General features: G+C 43.6%; 1 protein-coding gene across 1 annotated transcript in view; it reads left to right on the top strand.

The window, feature by feature from the left end:
- The window catches only part of C5 (complement C5), a 98,449-nt gene that overhangs the window by 5,759 nt on the left and 67,916 nt on the right, over positions 1 to 24,774 (top strand). The window contains 10 exon segments of the mRNA NM_053020.1: positions 6,170 to 6,332; positions 10,272 to 10,342; positions 10,874 to 10,965; positions 12,814 to 12,896; positions 15,337 to 15,427; positions 15,778 to 15,892; positions 20,939 to 21,065; positions 22,228 to 22,343; positions 22,451 to 22,636; positions 23,881 to 24,084. Of these exon segments, the coding sequence (NP_444179.1) occupies positions 6,170 to 6,332; positions 10,272 to 10,342; positions 10,874 to 10,965; positions 12,814 to 12,896; positions 15,337 to 15,427; positions 15,778 to 15,892; positions 20,939 to 21,065; positions 22,228 to 22,343; positions 22,451 to 22,636; positions 23,881 to 24,084 (1,248 nt within the window).

The following is a 24,774-nucleotide window of genomic DNA, read 5'->3' as shown; positions in this document are numbered from 1 at the left end:
TTTTCAAATGTATTATAATACAGGTTTTCCAAGTTTATCCTGATGAGTCTGAAGTTTGTTAATATCTGTGGTAGTGTCTGTATTTCATCTCTGGTTTTAGTTTACCTATGCACTATCCATCATCTGTCCATTATCTATGTATCGATCATCTATCTATCACTTACCTGTCTATTATGACATTATCTGTCATCTGTCTATATGTATGTAATCTATCCTCTCTCTGTCTCTTCTAATATAGCTATAAACTTGTGAATCTTGTTCTTAGATCAATTTTAATTTCAATCGCATGACTGTGTTTTTGGGAGTGGGTGTGTATGTGACAAGAATGCTGGTGCCCACGGAGGTCAGAAGTGTTAGATCCCCCTGGGGCTGGAGTTGCAGATGGTTGTGAGCCACCTGATGTGGCTGTGGGAGCCTATCGGGTCCTCTTGCAAAAGCACTACCTCTTTTCCACTGAGCAATTGGCCCAGCCCAGTCTTGTCTTTTCAGAGAAACAATTCACTCATAAAATTCATTTCTTCCCATCTACTTATTTGAAGTTTGACTTGTTCATGTTCTTTAAGAAGGTGGAGTGCATCATTGTTTGTGATTTCTGATTTTTTTAATTAGATATATTTCTTTACTTATATTTTAAATGTTATTCCTCTTCCTGGTTTTCTGCCCATAAGCCCCCATCCTCTCCCTTCCCCTCCCCCATATGTGTATTCCCCTCATCCATACCCCTTACTGTCCCCCCTTATACCCCTGCACTGGGAGTCCAACCTTGGCAGGACCAAGGGCTTCCCCTTCCACTGGTGCACCAACAAGGCTGTTCTCTGCTACATATGCAGTTGGAGCCCTGGGTCAGTCCATGTTTAGTCTTTCAGTAGTGGTTTAGTCCCTGGGAGTTCTGGTTGGTTGGCATTGTTGTTCTTATGGGGTTGCAAGCTCCTTCACCTCTTTCAATCCTTCCTTTAATTCCCCTCAAGGGAGTCCTGTTCTCAGTTCAGTGGTTTGCTGCTAGCATTGACCTCTGTATTTGACATGCTCAGGAGAGATCTATATCCAGTTCCTTTCAGCATGCATTTTTTAGCTTCATCAATCTTATCTAGTTTTGGTGGCTGTATATATTATGGGCCACATGTGGGGCAGGCTCTGAATGGCCGTTCCTTCAGTTGCTGCTCTAAACTTTCCTTCCATATCCTCTCCTATGGATATTTTTTCCCCTTTTAAAAAGTAGTGGGAGCATCCTCATTTTGGTCATCCTTCTTCTTGTACTTCCTGTGGTCTGTGGATTGCATCTTGGGTAATTCGAGCTTTTTGGCTAATATTCACTTATCAATGAGTGCATACCAAGTGTGTTTTTTTAATGCAGGCATTTATAGCTATAAAATTCCTTCTGAGAACTGCTATCCTCCAGGTTATTTTATGTTTTCATTGCTATTTGATTCTCGCAGGGTTTCAATTCCTCTCCTGGTCTTCGAGGACTTCTTCATTACTCAGTGATGAGTTGTTCAACCTCCATAACTGCATTTTCTATCATTTCTCCCGCCCCCCAACTTGTCGTTTGAATCCACTGTCCTTGGATAGAATCAAAGAAATCATTCCAACCTTTTTATTCAGCTAGACAGGCTTCGTGCCCTAAAAAGCGGTGTGTTTCAGAAAAAGTTCTGTGGGTTACTGAGGGAAAAAAATATGTTTTCTTCAATGCTTCAGTAAAATATTCCATGGATGTTTGGTTGAGCCTCTTTGACATAAAATACCATTTAAAAATAATGTTTCTTGGTTGGTTTTGGGGAGGGGGGTCTGGTGAGAGTATGACACTGAAGGCAACCATGATTACTGTGTTTATGTCAGTCTGTGACTTTCATCCAGGGGTGTTCGCTTTATGCTCTGGATGAGCTCATGTTCAGCGCACATATGTCTAGGATCACCATGCCTTCCTGATAGATTGTTGCCTTAACTAATATCAAGTCTTATCTTTTTGGCTAGTTTTTTTTTTTTAAGATTTATTTATTATGTATACAGTATTCTGCCTGCATGTATGCCTGTACGCCAGAAGAGGGCACCAAGATCACATCACGGATGGTTGTGAGCCACCATGTGGTTGCTGGGATTTGAACTCAGGACCTCTGGAAGAGGAGTCGGCGCTTTTAACCACTGAGCCCTCTCTCCAGCCCTTTCAGTAGTTTTTAAGTTTATTTCTTTTCAGGTGTCACGGTAGTGGCACTTGCTAGTCCATCTGCTTGGAATTCCTTTTGCCCCTTCCACACTAAGGTAGCTGTCTTTGCCAGTAAGGTGTGTTTCTTGCAGTCAACAAACAGAGAAGTTTTATGTTTAGGATCAGTCTGCCACACTGTGCTTTGTGGATGGAGAATTGAGTCTATTGTTATTCAGAGTTACTATTGAAAGATGTATTGCTAAACCCTATCGCCTTGTCCTGTAGTGTTTGGTGCTCTCTGGTCCTCATTTGTGCCTTATTCTTTCCTGTGGCTTAATGTTTCATCTTTCTCTTCGTGGTGAAGAAGCCTTTCGAGTGGTTCTAGGACCCTGATACGTGGTCATAGCTCTTTTAGCCAGTGTTTACTGTCGGAAGGTTTTCCTTACACTTTACTTATGAGGGATACCTTTGCTGATATAGTAATCTGATTTGGCAGTTGTAAAAAATACATCACTTGCGCTCTCTTGGCACTTGGAGTTTCTGCTGAGAACTCTTCTTTGCCCATGAACAATGACCTAGGTGTTTTTTCATGGTGCCCCATAAATGGTAAATGTCATGTTCATACTGTTATTTTATTATACTCATTATCTGGTTGTGCTAAGTGATCTATCTGTATTACCTTAAACCCACACCTTCCACTTGATCCCCTCTACTGGACAGGGCTCACCTTGAATTTTTAAATTCATCTTGTTGAGGTTTTCATTTCGATTTGATTTGTTTTACTATTTCTTTTTATTGAATTCCCCTCTCATGTTTTCTATTGGCTTCTTTATTTCAATTCATATTTTTTATTCTCTTTTAATTCATTCAGAAATCTATTAATGTACTTTCTGAGTTTCTTGAACATTTTTATAATTGTTATTTCAAATTCTTTGAGTCTTCATCTAATTCACATTCATTGGGACCCATTTCTGTGGCTTGGTAATTTGGGGGATGAGTCGTGTTGTGATTTTATATTTCTTTTGTTTCTTAAATTGAACTTGAGCAACTGGGATTAGGTCACTGATTATGTCTTTTTTAAATCACCTGTAATTTTTTCAGTTAAAATATTTCCCCCTTCAAGGGGGACCAAGTTGTAGTAGGGCTGAGTTGTTATTCCTCCAACTCTAGGCTGGGAATCTGGCCCAGTGGCCATACTCTCAGCCCACATGCTCAGGGGACCAGACAAGGTCTCCGTTGCTACTCTGAGAGTAGAATTCTAATTGCAGAAACAACCACAACTGATAAGCAGGCCTGCTATAAAAATACAGTAAGAGTACATTACTGTATTAAAAACAACCACTCTTTCAACACCAATACTTTTAGGACAATAAAGGATCAAGGATAGTATAGCGTGAGTTAGGTGTTAGCTATAAAAGTAAGGATGAAAGGAAATATCAGCTAAAGTACTTTAAGTTAAGTCAAATGAGCTGTTAGCATCAAAACAAGGAAAGATGGGGAGAAATGTAAATGGGGATCAATAAAGAAGAAGAGAGGAATGAAGCAGCCCCAGTTAAAGGTGGAATGAAAACAGAAAGGGTTAAAAAATGGAACCACACAACCTAAAAAATCGCATCACCAGAAAGAGACATGGGCACTCCTGTGCACTCTGGGAGAGTAAGGCAGTGCGGTTGTCTACAGCATTACATTTAGATATTAAATAGCATCTGTCCCTGTGCGGTCACTTGTCTCAGTACATATGGACTATCTCCATAAAGCCACGTGTGTGTTCAGGTACAGACTGTCTTCATGTGGTCATCACATGTGTGTATTCAGGTACAGACTGTCTTCATGTGGTCATCACATGGGTGTGTTCAGGCACAGACTGTCTTCATGTGGTCATCACATGGGTGTGTTCAGGCACAGACTGTCTTCATGTGATCATCACATGTGTGTGTTCAGGTACAGACCTGTCTTCATGTGGTCATTGCATGTATATGTTCAAGTACAGACCTGTCTTTATGTGGTGTGGTCATCATGTGTGTGTGTTCAGGTACAGACTGTCTTCATGTGGTCATCACATGTGAGTGTTCAGGCACAGACTGTCTTTATGTGGTCATTGCATGTATATGTTCAAGTACAGACCTGTCTTTATGTGGTGTAGTCATCGTGTGTGTGTGTGTGTGTGTGTGTGTGTGTGTGTGTGTGTGTGTTCAGGCACAGACTGTCTTCATGTGGTGTAGTCATCACATGTGTGTGTTCAGGTACAGACCTGTCTTCATGTGGTCATCACATGTGTGTGTTCAGGTACAGACTGTCTTCATGTGGTCATCACATGTGTGTGTTCAGGCACAGACTGTCTTCATGTGGTCATCACATGTGTGTGTTCAGGCACAGACTGTCTTTATGTGGTCATTGCATGTGTATGTTCAAGTACCGACCTGTCTTTATGTGGTGTAGTCATCGTTTGTGTGTATGTGTGTGTGTGTGTGTGTGTGTGTGTGTGTGTGTGTGTGTTCAGGCACAGACTATCTTCATGTGGTCATCACATGTGTGTGTATTCAGGCACAGACCTGTCTTTATGTGGTGTGGTCATCACATGTGTGTGTGTGTTCATGTACAGACCTATCTTTATGTGGTCATCACATGTGTGTGTGTGTTCAGCACAGACTGTCTTTATATGGTGTGGTCATCACATGTGTGTGTGTGTGTTCATGTACAGACCTGTCTTTATGTGGTCATCACATATGTGTGTTCAGACACAGAGTGTCTTTATGTAGTCATCATGTGTACAAGGGTGCACTATTCTCTGTGGTCGCACACCTCAGCACAGGGGCCATCCCTCTCCAGTTTGGACACTAACTCTGAATCATCTTGGTTTCCCTTTGCCTATTTGGCTTGGTCTTTTCTCATGAGAGCTGAACCTTTGTGGTGTTAGGTTTCCTGGGCTGATCCTTGTGTCATAAGTCCCAGAGTCAGAAGCTGAGAGGAGTCTTGAGGACTCTGGTGCTAGAAAGGGCTGTTGGTGTGTTTTCCGCTGGCACACCCTCCAAAAGCCGGAAGCACTTGCCACCCTCATCCCTGTTCTGCAGAGCTAACGAGCCCCTCACTCTCCTCTCTGGTTCAGACATTTCAACACTGTATCTAGAGGTAGTCAGCCAGAGCCAGAATAGTCCCGATATCCACCCTGGATTCCGGGAGAGTGCTTTGACTCTAGAACTACCCAGCTCTGTTCCCATCAATTCCAAAGAAGAGATCCTAGCACTCAGTGGGATATGGCATGGGTATTTAGATCCCAGATTTCTGTCTGGCTGGACTGCAGATCTGCCCAATCATTCTGGTTTTGTTTGTTGTTTCTGTTTGGTTTTTTTACTTCTAGACTGTGCCCACCCCTGTGTGTGTGTGTGTGTGTGTGTGTGTGTGTGTTTGTTGCACGCATGTGTGCAAGTGACCATACCAGATGACAACTTCAGCTGTGGATTCTCGGTTGCCATCCATCATCCTTGTTTTTTTGACAGGGTCTCTCACTCTCACTGGCCTGGAGCTCACCAAGTAGACTAGGCTGGCCAGGCAGCAATCTCTAGGAATCTGTTTCTACCTCCCAGGTTCTGACCCAAAACACCCAGATTTTTTGTAACATGGGTTTGGGGCCTTGAATTCTGGACTTCATGCTTGCAAGATAAGAAGTTTACCAGTTGAGCTATCTTCCCAGGCAAATCTTCAGAGTTCCTACAGTAAACAAACGACTTTCAATTGCTTAAAGGTCAATTTTCATCATGACATTAGACAGTGAAGGGCTTTTGGCAAAACTCTTGTAGCTCTTGGTACATTTTGTTGCTTCTGTTTGTCCACTGGATTGGTTGGTTTGGGGGATTGGGTTTCGCTAGGCAGCCCAGAGTGACCTTGAAGGTCTGATCACTGGGCTTTGGTGCCAGGCTATACCGTAACTTCCTAAATGTTGTAACTCGAGTATTGTGTTTTGGTTCTAACAAGTTGGCTGTGGGTTCGTGGCATGCTGAGAGTGATGCCCTTCCGTGATTATTTTTACAGTTACCGCCCAAACAATTTCCCAGAGATGAAAACCCAGTCTCTCACGTGTATCTGGAAGTTGTGTCAATGCACTTTTCGAAATCGAAGAAAATACCAATAACCTATGACAATGGATTTCTCTTCATCCATACAGACAAACCTGTTTACACTCCAGACCAGTCAGGTAGAGTATAAATCGTGTGTGTGTTTGTGTTTGTGTGTGTGTGTGTGTGTGTGTGTGTGAGTATGTGTGAAAATTGACATTGCATTTTTAGACCTTTTGGACACGTGAAATTGAGTGGAGAAAGGTTTCTACCCCTGACTCCCACATCAAAAACAGTCCTTAGTCCCTAGTTGCTTTTATATTTTCAAATAGCACTGTGGGTTTTTATTTATAGAGAAATTTCTAAACAGAGTGAAAAATCAAAAAGTACATTTACTGCCGCACCCAACCTCAACCAGCAAGGAAGACACGACCACAGGAGATCTTCTTCAAGCAGTTTTACTCAGGAACCTTTATACAATCTTCTGACCTCTATCTCTTCTGACTCTCTCTCCTTCTCTGACTCTCTCTCTTCTGACTCCCTCTCCCTCTTCTGACTCTTTCCTTCTGACTCTCTCTCTCTCTCTCTCTCTCTCTCTCTCTTCTGACTCTCTCCCTTCTCTCTCTTCTGTCTTTCTCTCCATTCTGACTCTCTCTCTTGACTGTCTCTCTACCCGGGGAACACCCTGCACCACACTTAAATAGCTAGCACTGGCCAGTCCTAGCGAGCCACGTGGGTCATGTAGATAGGCTGTCACTATGTGGAAGCTAGTGGGCCAGGCAGACATAGCCAAATAAGGACTTGTTTACTGCAAGGAGCGCTCACCGCTCACCGTTGGGAGGGTGGAAGGCGGAAACCAGCGCCATCTTTGAGGTGCGGCACGTCGCAGCTCTCTACAATTTACCACATTATCAGTTATTTCTAAGGAGATAAAAATCCTCCTTGCAGGCTGCTGGTGGTGCACACATATTTAATCCCAGCACTGGAGAGGCAGAGGCAGGTGGATCTCTCCGAGTTCAAGGACAGCCTGCGGGGTTGGGGATTTACCTCAGTGGTAGAGCACTTGCCTAGCAAGCGCAAGGCCCTGGGTTCGGTCCCCAGCTCCGAAAAAAAAAAAAAAGGAAAAAAAAAAAAAGGAAAAAAAAAAAGGACAGCCTGGTCTACTGAGCTAGTTCTAGGTCAGCCAGGGCTACACAAAGAAACCCTGTCGGGAGCGCGGTGGGGGGCACTTCCTAAGCATTACTCATTAACAAATGGATTTTATTGCAAATAAAATTTTAACAAAAATATGAACTGTGTTTATAAAAAATGGGGAGAAAAAAACCCACCCAGCCTGGGGAAACTAGATGTTTCAGAAGAGACAGGCAAGATCATGAGAATGTGTGAGTGTTAATATTCAAAGGCTATTTATCAATGAGAATATCAGTTAAAACAGTGCCATAAGTCATAAATCTTCTGGTACAGAGGGAAGGGGGAGTAACCAGCCTAAACCCTGTGGTTGAGGAAAGCCCTGATTTACACAGGAAAGTATAGATGCTTCTCCTCATGTTCGCGTGTTTACAAAATCAATTCCTTCGTCTCTCCTTGCACATCAAGGGTGCTCTATGAGAGACGTGTATATGGAAGGAGGAAGCAATGAGAGTCCGTTAATAAGATTGTTGTTGGGGAAGGACAGAGAAAGGGAGGCAGGATCCGAGTGCTGCACTGTAAAGCCACCACGTGATGTGCTAATGTTGATGGTTCTGGATGACGTCAGCGGTGACGTGATACAGCTCTTGCTATGATTGGCTCAGGCAGGAAAAGTCTGGAGAGGATGAGGATGTCGTTTACCAAAATAGTATGAGCTCTTGACTGGCAAAAGACAACTGAGGACTAGGGAGATGGCTCAGCAGTTAAGAATACTGCCATTAGGGGTTGGGGATTTAGCTCAGTGGTAGAGTGCTTGCCTAGGAAGCGCAAGGCCCTGGGTTCGGTCCCCAGCTCCGAAAAAAAAAGAACCAAAAAAAAAAAGAATACTGCCATTAATAAACCCAGGTTTGATTACGCACAGCTCACAATTTCTGTAAGTCTGGTCCCAGAGGAATCTACCGTCCTCTTCTGGCCTCTGAAGGCACTGCATACATCGTACACAACTCCCAGACACACAAACTTTTTTAGAGTTGAGGGGAGGGGAAAGATGATGATTTTTTTTTGAAAAGGAAAATCTACAGTCTCATTTCAACCCAATTATACACAAAATTAAGAATAACCTCACCTTCCCCTCCTATCACAGAGGATGCATCCTGGAATGGGTGCCATCTACACTACCCACCACTCAGGGTCATCACTCTTGTATAGCAGGTATGTAGTCTAGAGCCCAAATCCCAGGACCTTTCTTGATTTTTAAGGCTTCCTTTGGGAATGACCTCGTGTTTTCCCATCATAACTTGACTGATAAGAAAATCTGGTGTCCTTACTTACTCTAGTTAACAAGATAACTTCTTATAAATATTTTTCTGTTGATGACAGATAGCAAAATAGAGTAGTTAAAAAACAGACTCTGGCGCCTGTTTTGGTATAATTAAAAAAAGGTTTCTTTTATCCCACACCAGGGCTGGCACCGTAGGACCACATGACATCTGTTACATATTTTCATCTCAGTCAACAAAGCATCTCACCCACTAATCTCCATCCCATATCACACTGCCAATGGCTACTCTCTGAAACCAGAAGCAATCTCTAGTTCCCAAGGCAGGTTGCCACCACGCCAGGCATACACATCCCAATTCCGTGATGGGCCCGGTTTGTCCTGCCACCACTCACTCTCTTGACCTCAAGTCACCATGTGAAAGAACACGTCACGCAAGAACCTCAGATCCAATTGATAAGATATAATTGCCCATCTAAACAGCACAAAATTCTGTACACATCCATCCATTAAGAATATTGATAACAACTTGTAAATGTACAGAGAGAAATCTTAACATCCCCTGCCACGTTCTCTCGGCTGCTCCCTCTCTCTGGCTCCGGTCTCCTCCTCTCTCTAAAACTTTTCTCCCGCCTATCCTTCCTTCTCATCCAATGACAGGCCTCATTCTATGCCTTCACCTGCATAATGACATCAACCTACAGGTGCCATTTTAATCGGGGTCAGATCCAAGCATGAGTGTTTGTTGACTATGTAGTAGCCTGTGAATTAGCCTCTCACAGCCCGTCTTCTTTTTCTGGGGAAAAAAAAAAGATAATACACTTTGCTTCATGGAGTTGTACCAATATTGATATAGGTGGGTCATGTCCATAATGGGAGGGGTAACAGCCCTGGGCAAACAGCCCTGAATTTATTAAAAAGGCTAAGCAAGCCAGAAAGAACAAGCCAGTAAGCAGGGTTCCTCCATAGCCCCCAGTTCAGTCCTTGCCTCCAGGCCTCTCCCTTGAGCTCCTTCTCCTTCAGGGATGGAGTATCACCTGAGAGCTGTGAGCTGAAACAAATCCTTTCTCCTCCAACTTGCTTTCAGTCAGAGTGTTTTAGTCCCACTGGATTTTGTAAGTAGAAAAAACATATACTGTCTGGATCAAACTGCCCATTTACTGCTACTCTGATAAAAACACCTCATACTCCCATCTAACCACATGGTAGCTACTTGGTAAACAGTCACAGATACAAGTTATTTACATCAAGGATGTGTTCCCAAAGGCCATTTGCAAACGTATGTAACACAGTGAACCGTATGTTAAATTCAATACAAGTAGTCCCTTACATGAATCCGAAGGGTCTCTTTTTTTAAATATACATTTTCATTTATGGATTGTGAATACAGCCTTTCAAATGAGAGTTTCTCATTAAGGACTGTAAAATTAAATATATATACATACATACTGGGCCTGGTGGCCTAAGCCTGCAATCCCAGCTATGTGAGAGGCTGAGGCAGGAGGATTATGAGTTCAAGGCCACCCTGGGCTTCAGGGTGAGTTCAACGCCAGGCTAACAAACTAAATGAAACCCTGACTGAAAAGTTAAAGTGGAAAGATGGAGTAAATAAACGAATGAAAGATAGAAACTGTGCCTGCTAGTTTCTGATGATGCCACATGTTTTTTGCAGTAAAGATTAGAGTCTACTCTCTGAGTGACGACTTGAAGCCAGCCAAACGGGAGACTGTCTTAACTTTCGTAGTAAGTATTTTCTTTCTGTAAATAATACTTTAACTTGTTTATTGAGGAATCTCCCTCCATGATTCCATCCTCACTAAATCATCGGATGCCACTAAACAATGTGAACGAAGCATTATAGATCCGCGCCTCTCCGACGGACACATAGGATGCTCATCCAAGCTAATTATCAAGGGGAGGATGCTGATCTAAAACATCAAAACCCATCCTTGGTCTACTTACTTTTTAAAAGCATGCCCATCAAGAAGTAATCAACAGGGCCAGACAGTTGGCTCATCGGTCAAGAGCTCGATTGCAAAGGTTGTTCTTGCAAAGGACCCAGGTTCAAGCCCTTGCACCCGCATGAAGGCTCACCACCTACTCAGACACCAGACAGACAGTGGTACACAGACATACACAGACGTGCACACAGGCAGAACATTTATGCACACACAGTAATGACAAATCTCTAGTGCTTGTGAATTATCCATCTCGGATATTCTTTTACCCTAACAGAAAGTGAACTAAGGTGTGGATGTCTGTTTCTATTCAAAGGATCCCGAAGGAACAGAAGTTGACATCGTAGAAGAAAATGATTATACTGGAATTATCTCTTTTCCTGACTTCAAGATTCCATCTAATCCCAAGTAAGTACAAAAAAAAAAAAAAGTGTGTTATCGAGCAAATTTTCTCTAAAAAAGCATGTCTGGAACTTTTGGCTGGCAAGGACCGACACAATCAAGTGGAGCCACCTAGTGTCAGCAGAGCACCAGGGATGCGAATGTGAGGAATCTTTAGTGAGGCTGAGCCCACCACCATCCCAGATACTCAGGAGGCTGGCGCTGGAGGAGCCCAGCGCTTCATCCCCAGCCTGGGAAGCAGAGCTCTGTCTGAAACACACATGCACACACTTCCTATTTAGCTACCACGTGTCTGTATACAGCTACAATGTAACATAGAGGACCAGAAGCAGCAAGGTAGGTAGGGATGGAGACCCGGTCCTGCTTCTAAGGGAGAGAAGCGCAGCATGAATTAGACATGAGAATCTGCCAACAGCTGCTACAGAACCTCAGTCGTGCTCTGGTCATTTCCCCATGCTCTCTAAGAAGGAAATCGGTGTAGATGCATTACTCTAAAGCATAGGTATATTGTTCTAAATATAGTTATATTGTTCTAAAGTAATGTAGGTATTGAAACTGGGGAGCTTCAGAAAACTGGATAATTTTTAGATTCTGTGCTTTCTTGAAATTACTATGTACTCTACAGCACAGATTTGAGCTCCTCGCCATTACTGTTGTTATCTCAAAGTTCATCTTGTCCCGTGGCTATATGCATCACTATGAGAATATTAACTGGCACTAGTCACCTCCTTTAGAGCATGCTTCACTGTCTTCCAGGCTGAGCTGTACCTCATCCTCAGGGCCACACTTCGCCTTTGCTGACACCGTTTCTGGGTGTGGCCTACCCTCACCCCTGCCCCTTGGTATTGTCTTTGAGATACTCACCTCCGTGTCTTTTTATTTATTTTCTCGAGCTTTGCTTGGCTTTGGGGAAGGATCTCACTCTAGCTCAGGGTGGCCTGGAATTCATTCTTCATGACAAACCGACAAAGAGACACAAACCGACTCCAGCTGTAGTGGCAGTGCTGGGGTTATGAGTGGGATGCCTGCTGCCATGCTCTTGCCTTTGTGGTTTCCAGTTGACTGGAAACTCCAGAGAGCAGTCCCTCACCCGGACTGCTTGTTGCGTCTTGGCAGTCACAGGATGAGGTACTTGATGGAGATCCTTTAATCATTGCTGAGGATAACCTCAATACTCAGGGCCCAGCTGATAACAGCATGTTCTCACGTCACAAAGAGGGCCAAGTGACTTGGTCTCCTCAAGCCTGCTCAGGTGCAGAAACAGGAGGACTCCAACTCACATGGACTCTTAACTCTGAAGACTGCGGCCCCTTCACGTCGTCATTCATTGTTATTACTCTATTGTTTGCTCTAGTGCTTGGTAAATACTTTGGAATGGAGTTTTTTTAACTAAGTCGTTTCATTTTTAGATAAACCACACCTCATCTCCAGTCATTACTCTATATGAGGTGTAAACTTTATCACCCATACAAGCACAGCCTCTGCGTTGCGAGTTTCTAGAGAGATTGCTGTGCATCTTCTGATCTATCACAGACTGTAATATCATGTTGCCGTCCTTAAGAATTAAGTGAATTCTGAAGTTATCGTCAGCCCTTTAAGTTAAACACAGTGACTGTATTAAGATAAAAATACCTGGAAAAATAATACAATATGAGAAAATCTAATTAATAAATAATTTTTGTTATTGAAAGAAAAACAGTCAACTCTTTCTGTTTGTTGTTTTGGAATAACCCGCAAAGTACTTACGTGCCTATGTACATTCTAACATCTTTAAAAATGAATTAGCTAAATTGCCTATGGCAAAATTAGAGATATTTAATGACATCTACGCCTTTAAATATTTCGCTTCCACAGGTATGGTGTATGGACAATTAAAGCTAAATATAAGAAGGATTTTACAACGACTGGAACTGCATACTTTGAAGTTAAAGAATATGGTAATCTCTAATGTTATTATATTATTATATCTGAGAGGGATTTTTGGGTACCTTTGGTATGACCGGAAGTAGCAGAAGAGAGTGGGGGGTAGACAGACTACATAGTCACTGTTTCAGTAGCTGGTGCTTAGTTCTAGCTTGGCCCATGAGCCTTGAAGAAGCGAACCAATTTGCCTGGACTGTGTCCTGTCCTTTGTGACAGAGCTGGAAAAAGTGTGGTCCCTTGAGGAGCTTGGCTTGTTAAAGTCCTTTCCAGAATAATACTCTCAAGATAAACAAATAATTAGATAAAGTGAGTGGAGCCTGATAAGGCTCCCTTAGAACTTAGACATGTTCATATTTTGAGATCGGTCATCTTACGGGGTCATGAATTAATTGTAAGTAGCTTAATCTTCCCATTTCTTGTAGGAGTTTACGCTGTGGGCTTTGCACTATGTGCTGGGCTTCTCTGCTTAAAGCCGCTCTTTCTTTTTTTTTTTTTTTTTTTTTTTTTCGGAGCTGGGGATCAATCTTTCTTACCTCAGGAACTTTATGAGGAGGGTAGATAAATGCACGGTTCACAAACCGCGGGGAGACGGTGACTAAATCTGCCCTCGTGAAACTCAGCCTTGGGGACTGAACCCTGGCGCCTTGTTCTGAGCTCACTGCCTCCCGCCTTTGCTGCTCTCTGTGGGATGCAGATCCTGCCTGTATCTTATTATCTGCAGTTACGCCCATCCACTCACCTCACCAAGCTTATGCCGAACACTCCGGCAGCCCCCCTGGCACAGCTGGCTCTCGGCTGTCTTGCTGAGTATCGGTCAAACGATCTCAGGATGAACGTCACCATAATGTTCACACTGACAGCACCTACCACTGACTCTTCATTCCTCTTTAAATGAACTCTGCATCCTTAGCTTGATCTGGCCGGGGTTCCTCGAGAGCCTCATCTTATACTGCTCTTGGCCCCGCCCTTCCCACAGCTTTGGAAATATTGCACGTGGTGCTTTTCCATTTCCCTCCCGGCCCAGTCGATTCCGCTCGTGTCTCACGTCTCAGTTTGATGCTCATTTACTTAGAGACTCTCTCTTTAGATTTGCTTCCTAGGTAGCGTCTCAGCACTCTGTAGTCCGAGATTATTTACTTCCCCTGCTGTAGTTTGACTTGTGTGGTAATAAACTACTACCCTAGGGTTACTGTTGCTGTAACACCACCGTCAAAGTTCTTGGAGGCAAGAACCTGATGCAGAGGCCATGGAGGGGTGCTGCTTACTGACTTGCTCCTCGTGCCAATTCAGGCTACTTTCTTATAGAACCCAGGCCCATCAGCCCAGACGTGGTAGCTCTGGCACCTCCCCCATTGATCACTAATTGAATAAAAGCTCTACAGCCTTACCTACAACCCGATCTCACAGAGGCGTTCTCTCAATTGAGTATCCCGCCTCGCAGGTGACTATAGCTTGTATCAAGTAAACATAAGACTGGCCAGGTCTTCCTCCTGCAACAGACGGGAGCAAATCATAGAGACCCACAGCCAGACATTACTCAGAGAGTGAGTGAGAGGCCTTGGAATACACAGCTCTACATGCAATGCCTCCATCCAATCCCTCCGCTCGGAGCTCAAGGAACCCTGCGGAAGAGGAAACAGAGTGTAGGACCGGAAGGGACGGAGGACACCAGGAAAACAAGCCCAAATCAACCGGGGATGAATGTGTGCTCTGCCCTACCTCCTTTCCGATTTTCAATTTAATAAACTCGTTGAATATAAATATTTAAGACTTACAAGAAGGATAAGAGGAATAGATAAACACAGAGAGACATTGAGAGACAAAGGCAGAGAGAGAGAGAGGAGGAAAAAAGTCCTTGTTCTGTTCTTAAGGAACTTCTACTGGAGAAAACAATCCATTGTCCATCACAATCACTATAAATAAAATATAAAGAAGTGATTTGGGTACATCAAGCCTGGATCCACTCTGATTTAGAGAAAGGGAAAGCTTATCAGAGATATTTGTTGTTGCTGCTGCTGCTGCTGGAGATGGAATGATGATGGTGATGATAATGGTGGTGGTGGTGATGATGATGGTGATAGTGATGGTGGTGGTGATGATGGTGGTGATGGTGGTGGTGATGGTGGTGGTGGTGGTGGTGATGATGGTGGTGATGATGGTGGTGATGGTGGTGGTGATGATGGTGGTGGTGATGGTGGTGGTGATGATGGTGGTGATGATGGTGGTGATGGTGGTGGTGATGATGGTGGTGGTGATGGTGGTGGTGATGATGGTGGTGATGGTGGTGGTGATGATGGTGGTGGAATAGAATGATGATAATGATAGGGATGGGGATGGGGATGAGGATGAGGATAAGGATAATAACCTCTTGTCCAACCAGAAAGTCTAGCAGCCTGCTGTGCTTCAGAGGCCACTCCAGTTAAATGGTAACGCTGTCTTCATTTCTGTTTCCAGTCTTGCCCCGATTCTCTGTTTCAATAGAACCAGAAAGCAACTTCATTGGCTATAAGAACTTTAAGAACTTTGAAATCACTGTGAAAGCAAGGTAAGGGAATGGCTTTCCCCAGGCTAGCTATGGTAGGTTCTGGGGGTTCAAAGTCGGCCTGTGACTAGCTGTGTTCCATGACTTTGGGGATAGTCAGGTAGCCTCATGCCTTTAGATAGCTTCTCACTGTGCAGCGCCCGGCTGGCCTGTCAGTGATTACACTGACCAGGCTGACCTTGAACTCAGTGCTGGGATTAAAAGTCATGTTTTTCTTACTATGACCTTCTAAGGGTGAAATACAGTAGGGGTGGGGCCCGCATGTCCTGTGCCTTCTCTAACTTTAAACTGTTAGATCTGACTCACCAATTGTAACAGGGTTGGGACAACGACTTTCTCATATCGTTCGGCAGATATTTTTATAATAAAATGGTCCCCGATGCTGAAGTCTATATCTTTTTTGGGTTGAGAGAGGACATAAAAGAGGATGAGAAACAGATGATGCATAAAGCCATGCAAGCCGCAACGGTAAGATGTTTGCTCAGATGTGATGAGCATGAGTTACAGGCAAACCCTAAGTGCAGTCCCACATGCTGGACACCTGCGGACAGTGCAGCTTAACCTTCCCAGTTGACATCTATTGCCCTGGCACACCAGTGGTCTCTGAGAGATCCTGCCTTGACAAGTAAGGTGGGAGAACAATCCAGCATGATATGCGATGTCAGCCTTGGGCCTTGCACCCACCCATGCCTGCGTGTTCACATCCATGCAAAACAGTGCATGCATCCATGAGCATACAGCAAATGCAACATACACACATGCATGCCAAGTGAAAACAGAAAATGAGTAAAGTGCCCTTTCTTTGGCACCAACCTTTCTTGCCAGTTAATATGGCACCATTTCTTCCCTTCTTCAAGATGGTCTCTCTTGCCTCTAGGTATTTGCTCCATCCTTCCTGTCTCCTCTGTGTCTAACTCCTTCTCATTTCTTATGTTCCAACACTGGCAGCTTTTCTTTGGGAAGTAGCCCCTGGCCACCTGAACACGGTTAGCTCACCATTCTATGTGCCCCCTAGGCTGTGAGTCTCTTGTATCAAACCATGTTTCATGATTCTTTTTTTTTTGGTTCTTTTTTTCGGAGCTGGGGACCGAACCCAGGGCCTTGCGCTTCCTAGGCAAGCTCTCTACCACTGAGCTAAATCCCCAACCACATGTTTCATGATTCTTGGCGGTGTGGTTCTCAGCTGGGGTGGAGAGTATTTAACCCGATGGGATGGTCACCAATGCCCAGGATTAATTATGATTGCTCAAAAGCAAAGGTGCTTCTGGCTTTGAGCAGCTTGGGGTGGGGGGTATCTCTTCAGTGCACAGAGTATCCCACACAATGTGGAATCTGTCCACTGTCAAGGGCTGCTTGAAATCAGTTACTAGAACTGAGATTAAAGCCCTGGCTCTGTTTTCTCTTATTCAGTGTTCTTTATATTACCCCACAGATGACATGGGGCCATGTCTCTTTTGTGTGCATTTTGCACAATCAAGTATTTAGCTTCTTTTTTTAAAAAAGATGACATTATTAGTTCAATATGCAAATTAAGAGATTTTTTAATTAAAGATTCTACTTTTTTTTTTAATTAACTTGAGTATTTCTTATTTACATTTCGAGTGTTATTCCCTTTCCCGGTTTCCAGGCCAACATCCCCTTAACCCCTCCCACTCCCCTTCTTTATGGGTGTTCCCCTCCACATCCTCCCCCCATTGCCGCCCTCCCCCAACAATCACGTTCTCTGGGGGTTCAGTCTTAGCAGGACCCAGGGCTTCCCCTTACACTGGTGCTCTTACTAGGATATTCAATGCTACCTATGAAGTCAGAGTCCAGGGTCAGTCCATGTATAGTCTTTAGGTAGTGGCTTAGTCCCTGGATCTCTGGTTGCTTGGCATTGTTGTTCATATGGGTCTCGAGCCTCTTCAAGCTCTTCCAGTTCTTTCTCTGATTCCTTCAACGGGGGTCCTGTTCTCAGTTCAGTGGTTTGCTGCTGGCATTCTCCTCTGTATTTGCTGTATTCTGGCTGTGTCTCTCAGGAGAGATCTACATCCAGCTCCTGTCTGCCTGCACTTCTTTGCTTCATCCATCTTGTCTAATTGGGTGGCTGTATATGTATGGGCCACATGTGGGGCAGGCTCTGAATGGGTGTTCCTTCTGCCTCTGTTTTAATCTTTGTCTCCCTATTCCCTGCCAATGGTATTCTTGTTCCCCTTTTAAAGAAGGAGTGAAGCATTCACATTTTGATCATCCGTCTTGAGTTTCATGTGTTCTAGGCATCTAGGGTAATTCAAGCATTTGGGCTAATAGCCACTTATCAATGAGTGCATACCATGTGTGTCTTTCTGTGATTGGGTTACCTCACTCAGGATGATATTTTCCAGTTCCAACCATTTGCCTATGAATTTCATAAAGGCATTGTTTTTGATAGCTGAGTAGTATTCCATTGTGTAGATGTACCACATTTTCTGTATCCATTCCTCTGTTGAAGGGCATCTGGGTTCTTTCCAGCTTCTGGCTATTATAAATAAGACTGCTATGAACATAGTGGAGCACGTGTCTTTTTTATATGTTGGGGCATCTTTTGGGTATATGCCCAAGAGACATATAGCTGGATCCTCAGGCAGTTCAATGTCCAATTTTCTGAGGACCTCCAGACTGATTTCCAGAATGGTTGTACCAGTCTGCAATCCCACCAACAATGGAGGAGTGTTCCTCTTTCTCCACATCCTCGCCAGCATTTGCTGTCACCTGAGTTTTTGATCTTAGCCATTCTCACTGGTGTGAGGTGAAATCTCAGGGTTGTTTTGATTTGCATTTCCCTTATGACTAAAGATGTTGAACATTTCTTTAGGTGTTTCTCAGCCATTTGGCATTCCTCAGCTGTGAATTTGAACCCCATTTTTTAATAGGGTTATTTGTCTCCCTGTGATCTAACTTCTTGAGTTCTTTGTATATTTTGGATATAAAGCCTCTATCTGTTGTAGGATTGGTAAAGATCTTTTCCCAATCTGTTGGTTGCCGTTTTGTCCTAACCACAGTGTCCTTTGCCTTACAGAAGCTTTGCAGTTTTATGAGATCCCGTTTGTCGATTCTTGATCTTAGAGCATAAGCCATTGGTGTTTTGTTCAGGAAATTTTTTCCAGTGCCCATGTGTTCGAGATGCTGCCCTAGTTTTTCTTCTATTAGTTTGAGTGTATCTAGTTTGATGTGGAGGTCCTTGATCCACTTGGACTTAAGCTTTGTACAGGGTGATAAGCATGGATCGATCTACATTCTTCTACATGTTGACCTCCAGTTGAACCAGCACCATTTGCTGAAAAATGCTATCTTTTTTCCATTTAGTGGTTTTGGCTCCTTTGTCAAAAATCAAGTGACCATAGGTGTGTGGGTTCATTTCTGGGTCTTCAATTCTGTTCCATTGGTCTACCTGTCTGTCTTTGTACCAATACCATGCAGTTTTTATCACTATTGCTCTGTAATACTGCTTGAGTTCAGGGATAGTGATTCCCCCTGAAGTCCTTTTATTGTTGAGGATAGTTTTAGCTATCCTGGGTTTTTTGTTATTCCAGATGAATTTGCAAATTGTTCTGTCTAACTCTTTGAAGAAATGGATTGGTATTTTGATGGGGATTGCATTGAATCTGTAGATTGCTTTTGGTAAAATGGCCATTTTTACTATATTAATCCTGCCAATCCATGAGCATGGGAGATCTTTCCATCTTCTGAGGTCTTCTTCAATTTCTTTCTTCAGAGTCTTGAAGTTCTTATTGTACAGATCTTTTACTTGCTTGGTTAAAGTCACACCGAGGTACTTTATATTATTTGGGTCTATTATGAAAGGTGTCGTTTCCCTAATTTCTTTCTCGGCTTGTTTCTTTTTTGTGTAGAGGAAGGCTACTGATTTATTTGAGTTAATTTTGTACCCAGCCACTTGGCTGAAGTTGTTTATCAGCTTTAGTAGTTCTCTGGTGGAACTTTTGGGATCACTTAAATATACTATCATATCATCTGCAAATAGTGATATTTTGACTTCTTCTTTTCCGATCTGTATCCCCTTGACCTCCTTTTGTTGTCTGATTGCTCTGGCCAGAACTTCAAGAACTATATTGAATAAGTAGGGAGAGAGTGGGCAGCCTTGTCTAGTCCCTGATTTTAGTGGGATTGCTTCAAGTTTCTCTCCATTTAGTTTAATGTTAGCAACTGGTTTGCTGTATATGGCTTTTACTATGTTTAGGTATGGGTCTTGAATTCCTATTCTTTCCAGGACTTTTATCATGAAGGGGTGTTGAATTTTGTAAAATGCTTTCTCAGCATCTAATGAAATGATCATGTGGTTTTGTTCTTTCAGTTTGTTTATATAATTGATCACGTTGATGGTTTTCCGTATATTAAACCATCCCTGCATGCCTGGGATGAAGCCTACTTGATCATGGTGGATGATTGTTTTGATGTGCTCTTGGATTTGGTTTGCCAGAATTTTATTGAGTATTTTTGCATCGATATTCATAAGGGAAATTGGTCTGAAGTTCTCTTTCTTTGTTGGGTCTTTGTGTGGTTTAGGTATAAGAGTAATTGTGGCTTCATAGAAGGAATTCGGTAGTGCTCCATCTGTTTCAATTTTGTGGAATAGTTTGGATAGTATTGGTATGAGGTCTTCTATGAAGGTCTGATAGAATTCTGCACTAAACCCATCTGGACCTGGGCTCTTTTTGGTTGGGAGACCTTTAATGACTGCTTCTATTTCCTTAGGAGTTATGGGGTTGTTTAACTGGTTTATCTGTTCCTGATTTAACTTCAGTACCTGGTATCTGTCTAGGAAATTGTCCATTTCCTGCAGATTTTCAAGTTTTGTTGAATATAGGCTTTTATAGTAAGATCTGATGATTTTTTGAATTTCCTCTGATTCTGTAGTTATGTCTCCCTTTTCATTTCTGATTTTGTTAATTTGGACACACTCTCTGTGTCCTCTCGTTAGTCTGGCTAAGGGTTTATCTATCTTGTTGATTTTCTCAAAGAACCAACTTTTGGTTCTGTTGATTTCAAGATTCTACTTTAAGCTCCAAGAATTAAAGGAAATAGAGACAAGAAATGTAGCTCAATGATACAGTGCATGCTTAGATCTTCAATGCCAAGAGGTGTCAATCAAGCTAAATCAGACAGAAAGGCCTGCCTTCACGTCAAATCATGTTCAAATAAATAAATCAAAATCAGAAGAAGAGTAGTAGTATCTTTTAATAATTCAGCAATATAACTAGTAACTTGTGATATAAACAAGCCTCATGTCTGTTTGCTTACTGTATGCTACGTTATCAACTGGTACTCAAAAGACCATGCAATGATTGGAACCTTCCCATGCCTGTAACTCTGTACAAAATCATCAGAAAGCAACCTCTGGCCTTCACGGTGGGCTCGTGACAATAGCTCATGAATTCTTTAATTGGCCTTCAATCTAGAGGCTAGTAAGAGCAGACTCTGATCATTCCCTTGAAGTGTTCTCTAACTTGACTCCTTCTGTTTGCTCCTTTCGAAAAGTTGGTCAATGGAGTTGCTCAGATCTCTTTTGACTCTGAAACAGCAGTGAAAGAGCTGTCATATGAAAGTCTAGAAGATCTAAACAATAAGTACCTTTATATTGCTGTAACAGTCACAGAGTCTTCAGGTAAGGGGCGTGTGTGTATGTGTGTGTGTGTGTGTGTGTGTGTGTGTGTGTATTGTGTGCATATGTGTGTGTTGTGTGTATGTGTGTGTTGTGTGTATATATATGTTTGTCTGTGTATGTGTGTATGTGTATGTGTGTGTATTGTGTGTGTCTGTGATATGTGTATGTTTGTGTGTATTGTGTGCATATGTGTGGGTTGTGTGTATGTGTGTGTTGTGTGTATATATGTTTGTCTGTGTATGTGTGTATGTGTATGTGTGTGTATTGTGTGTGTCTGTGATATGTGTATGTGTCTGTGTGTCTATGTATTGTGTGTATATGTATATATGTGTCTGTGCGTGTGCATGTGTGTGTCTATGTGTGTGTGCATTGTGTGTGCCTGTGATATGTGTGTGTGTGTATATATATGTGTCTGTGCATGTGAGTGTGTGTGTGCGAGAGAGGGGGGTGGGAGGGAGGGAGGGAGAAAGCAGGGTTCCCTCCACAGGGAGCCAGAAAGAAAGGGACTAGGAGTGAAGCCCTATCTTCCAGGACAGCACATTGTCTGGTCTGAATATTTATTTTCTTTATGAGGACACCGTAGCTGCCTTCAGGAATGCCAGAAGAGGGAACGCCAGATCCCATTACAGATGGTTGTGAGACACCATGTGGTTGCTGGGAATTGAACTGTGGTTGCTGGGAATTGAACTTAGGACCTCTGGAAGAGCAGTCAGTGCTCTTCACCGCTGAGCCATCTCTCCAGCCCTACTATTGAGCTCTTTAAATAGCCCATCCGGACTCTCTGGATCAAGCTGATTCTTCTCCAGTTGTCTCTGGGTCCCAGTGCTCCATCTTGGACACCTGTTGAGGCTCAGCCTCCGGGTTCCCTGCCTCTCCCTTTGATCCCTTGAACACATTCAACTGAACCTGAACCTGGGGCCGCTGCTGAAGGGCGGAGTCCTCTTTCAAATCCCCCAGTCTTGTGCTGTAGCCTGCCTTCCGGAGATCCATCTTTCTACACGGGCTGTGGAAGCTCCCGATTCTTGTCTGCACTTTCCCCCAGTTGGCCAATGAATGAAGACAGGAATGGGTCAGGGGATGGATAGCACAGAGACCGACAGATGTCCTACAGCCCGCCATCATCTTTCCGGAAACATTAACTCAGTGCTTGCTGCCCTTGTAGGTGGGTTTTCGGAAGAGGCAGAAATTCCTGGCATCAAATACGTCCTCTCTCCCTATACACTGAATTTGGTCGCTACCCCTCTTTTCCTGAAGCCTGGGATTCCATTTTCCATCAAGGTAGGTAAGGTGGTAGGAGGCAGAGAGGGGAGAAAGCCATTTCAGATTTGATCTGATTTGAAACATGATGATCTACTGGAATATATCTGAACTGTTCTGGCAAACAGGTACAGGTTAAGGATTCACTCGAGCAGTTGGTAGGAGGGGTCCCAGTAACTCTGATGGCACAAACAGTCAATGTGAATCAAGAGACATCTGACTTGGAACCAAAGAGGAGCATCACACACTCTGCTGATGGAGTGGCTTCGTTTGTGGTGAACCTCCCATCAGAAGTGACATCACTGAAGTTTGAGGTGAGCCAAAATCTTCTTGCTATATTTCCTTAGAACAGCGTGAGCTTTTGGTTGTGTGTTTTGGCTGGTGGACAGACAGATGTGGCTGATTTTATCCTCAAGTCCTGAGAGTAATTTCATAGTTTTGCACCCAAAATGAATGCATTCTTTAAACAATCTGCTAATGTAGTGTGTGTGGGAAATTGTCAAAATTTGGGAGGGAGGGTTGAGATTAGAAATTAACTATTTTCTTTTATACCAAAAAGATTATATCAGAATCCAGGCGTATCGGAATAGCAGTGCAGTGTAGGTCAGTCGGAGAAAAGCTTCTTCCCACACATGTGGATTTTATCTTTTTTGGAGTCAGATGTGAAAGCCCCATCCCCCTTTTCCTGATGCATAAGCTACTCTCTCTCACAGTTCGTCTTCTCTGCCAGAAAATGTGTTTAAGTTCCCAAATAGAATCCCAGTGAGCTAATAACATGGGTCGCTGGCTGAAGCTGGCTTCCACTGGTGCTTTCTGACCCCTTATGAGAATAACCGGGGTCACTGGCTGAGGCTTACACTCACTGGTATCTATAGAGCCCTTATTAAGAGCACTGTGCTAAGGGCCCTATGAAAGATGCATTTCATCAGTGCAATGAACTGAGACTATTATCTTTGCTGTACTGCAGCTACAAAGGGAAAGCCTCTAACCTCTCTTAACCAGATAATGGATTTGGAATTAGTCAGGGATTGCAGTTGCATGGAAACCATATCTAACTCCGGGACATGAGCTGGGGCCCCTCCCACTGCCTGAAAGCAGGCATCACTGCCCACTGGGTTCATGAGCGATCCTGTGTCATGTCCCCATGGAAACTGGGTCAGACCGCCATTAGGCTGTGCATCTATAACTCCTATGCCCCAGTCCTGAGCAGCGATGGCTTCCTCCCTGTCCTTTCTCACACTGTTGAGACCTCTCATCCCCTAGGAGAAGTCTCCAGGGAATCAGGGAATCTCAGGCACCCATATTCCTGCCTCAGAACATCCTTCTCTTAGCTTCATCAGAGCCCACCCTGCCCTCAGTATCCCCCATACACCTTCTAGGGTTACATCACACTCCACCTATACAAACGCTGGAATGACTGGCGGGGGGTGTTTCTTCTCTTTAGCAGCCAGCATTGTGAAATTTAGGACTCTGAAGAGACAAAGGACTTAAAAGATAAACGTTTTACAGAAACCATGACACACAGGCCATGTGGGCTTTTGACATTTTTCCTTTCCAGGTCAAAACTGATGCCCCGGAACTTCCCGAAGAAAATCAAGCCAGCAAAGAATATGAAGCAGTTACATACTCATCCCTCAGCCAGAGTTACATTTACATCGGCTGGACTGAAAACTACAAGCCCATGCTTGTGGGAGAATATCTGAATATTATCGTCACCCCCAAGAGTCCATATATTGACAAAATAACTCACTATAATTACTTGGTAAGTACAGCCATGAGAGATTTCCCACCCCCTCCCCCACCCAGGACACCGTCCTTAGGATAGGCAAGCATCATTCATTTCCAAGCATATCCAAGCACGTCGCCTGCAGCTTTCTCAAACTACTGAGGCAGGCGTGAGTCTCATGCTGATTTCCGAGGAGGGGAGGGATGAGAGGTTACATGACCACACCTCCTCAGAGTTGAGAAAGGGAAGGAAGGCTGTGATCTGAACCGGGACTCATGGTTTCCCATCCAATGATTCCATCCAAGCCAGTCCATCTCCTATGTCCTCTCATCCTATCTCACAGCCAACGGTTACTTATCTACACCTAATTCAATTATGTGTATTTCCTTGACGTGACAGGGGACCCTGCTGCCGGTAGGCAAGGAACATCACCCTGTTTCCAGTCCTAGAGGTGCAGCAGCTAAGGTTCAAGGAGGGTTCAAAACGTGCCTAACGGTTGCCAAGGAGGTGGGGTGACTTACTCCAGTGCCCCTGGGCAAATAGGTGGTGATGTTTTCAATGTTATTTAGGAGACAGTGAAACAAGAACCATGAAAAATAGTAGTCTATTAAAGAGTTAGAGGAACTGTTCGCAAGCTGCTCAAGATGAGTGCAGTCCTGCTACCTAGGGACCTTTGAAGACATTTCGGTTTCAAGTTATTTCTTTTTAGCACTAAGCCCCCCATTT

Source organism: Rattus norvegicus, chromosome 3, assembly GCF_021556685.1.
Source record: "Rattus norvegicus strain SHRSP/BbbUtx chromosome 3, alternate assembly SHRSP_T2T, whole genome shotgun sequence".
Classification (NCBI taxonomy): Eukaryota; Metazoa; Chordata; class Mammalia; order Rodentia; family Muridae; genus Rattus; species Rattus norvegicus.
This window is presented reverse-complemented; position numbering and strand designations above follow the sequence as displayed.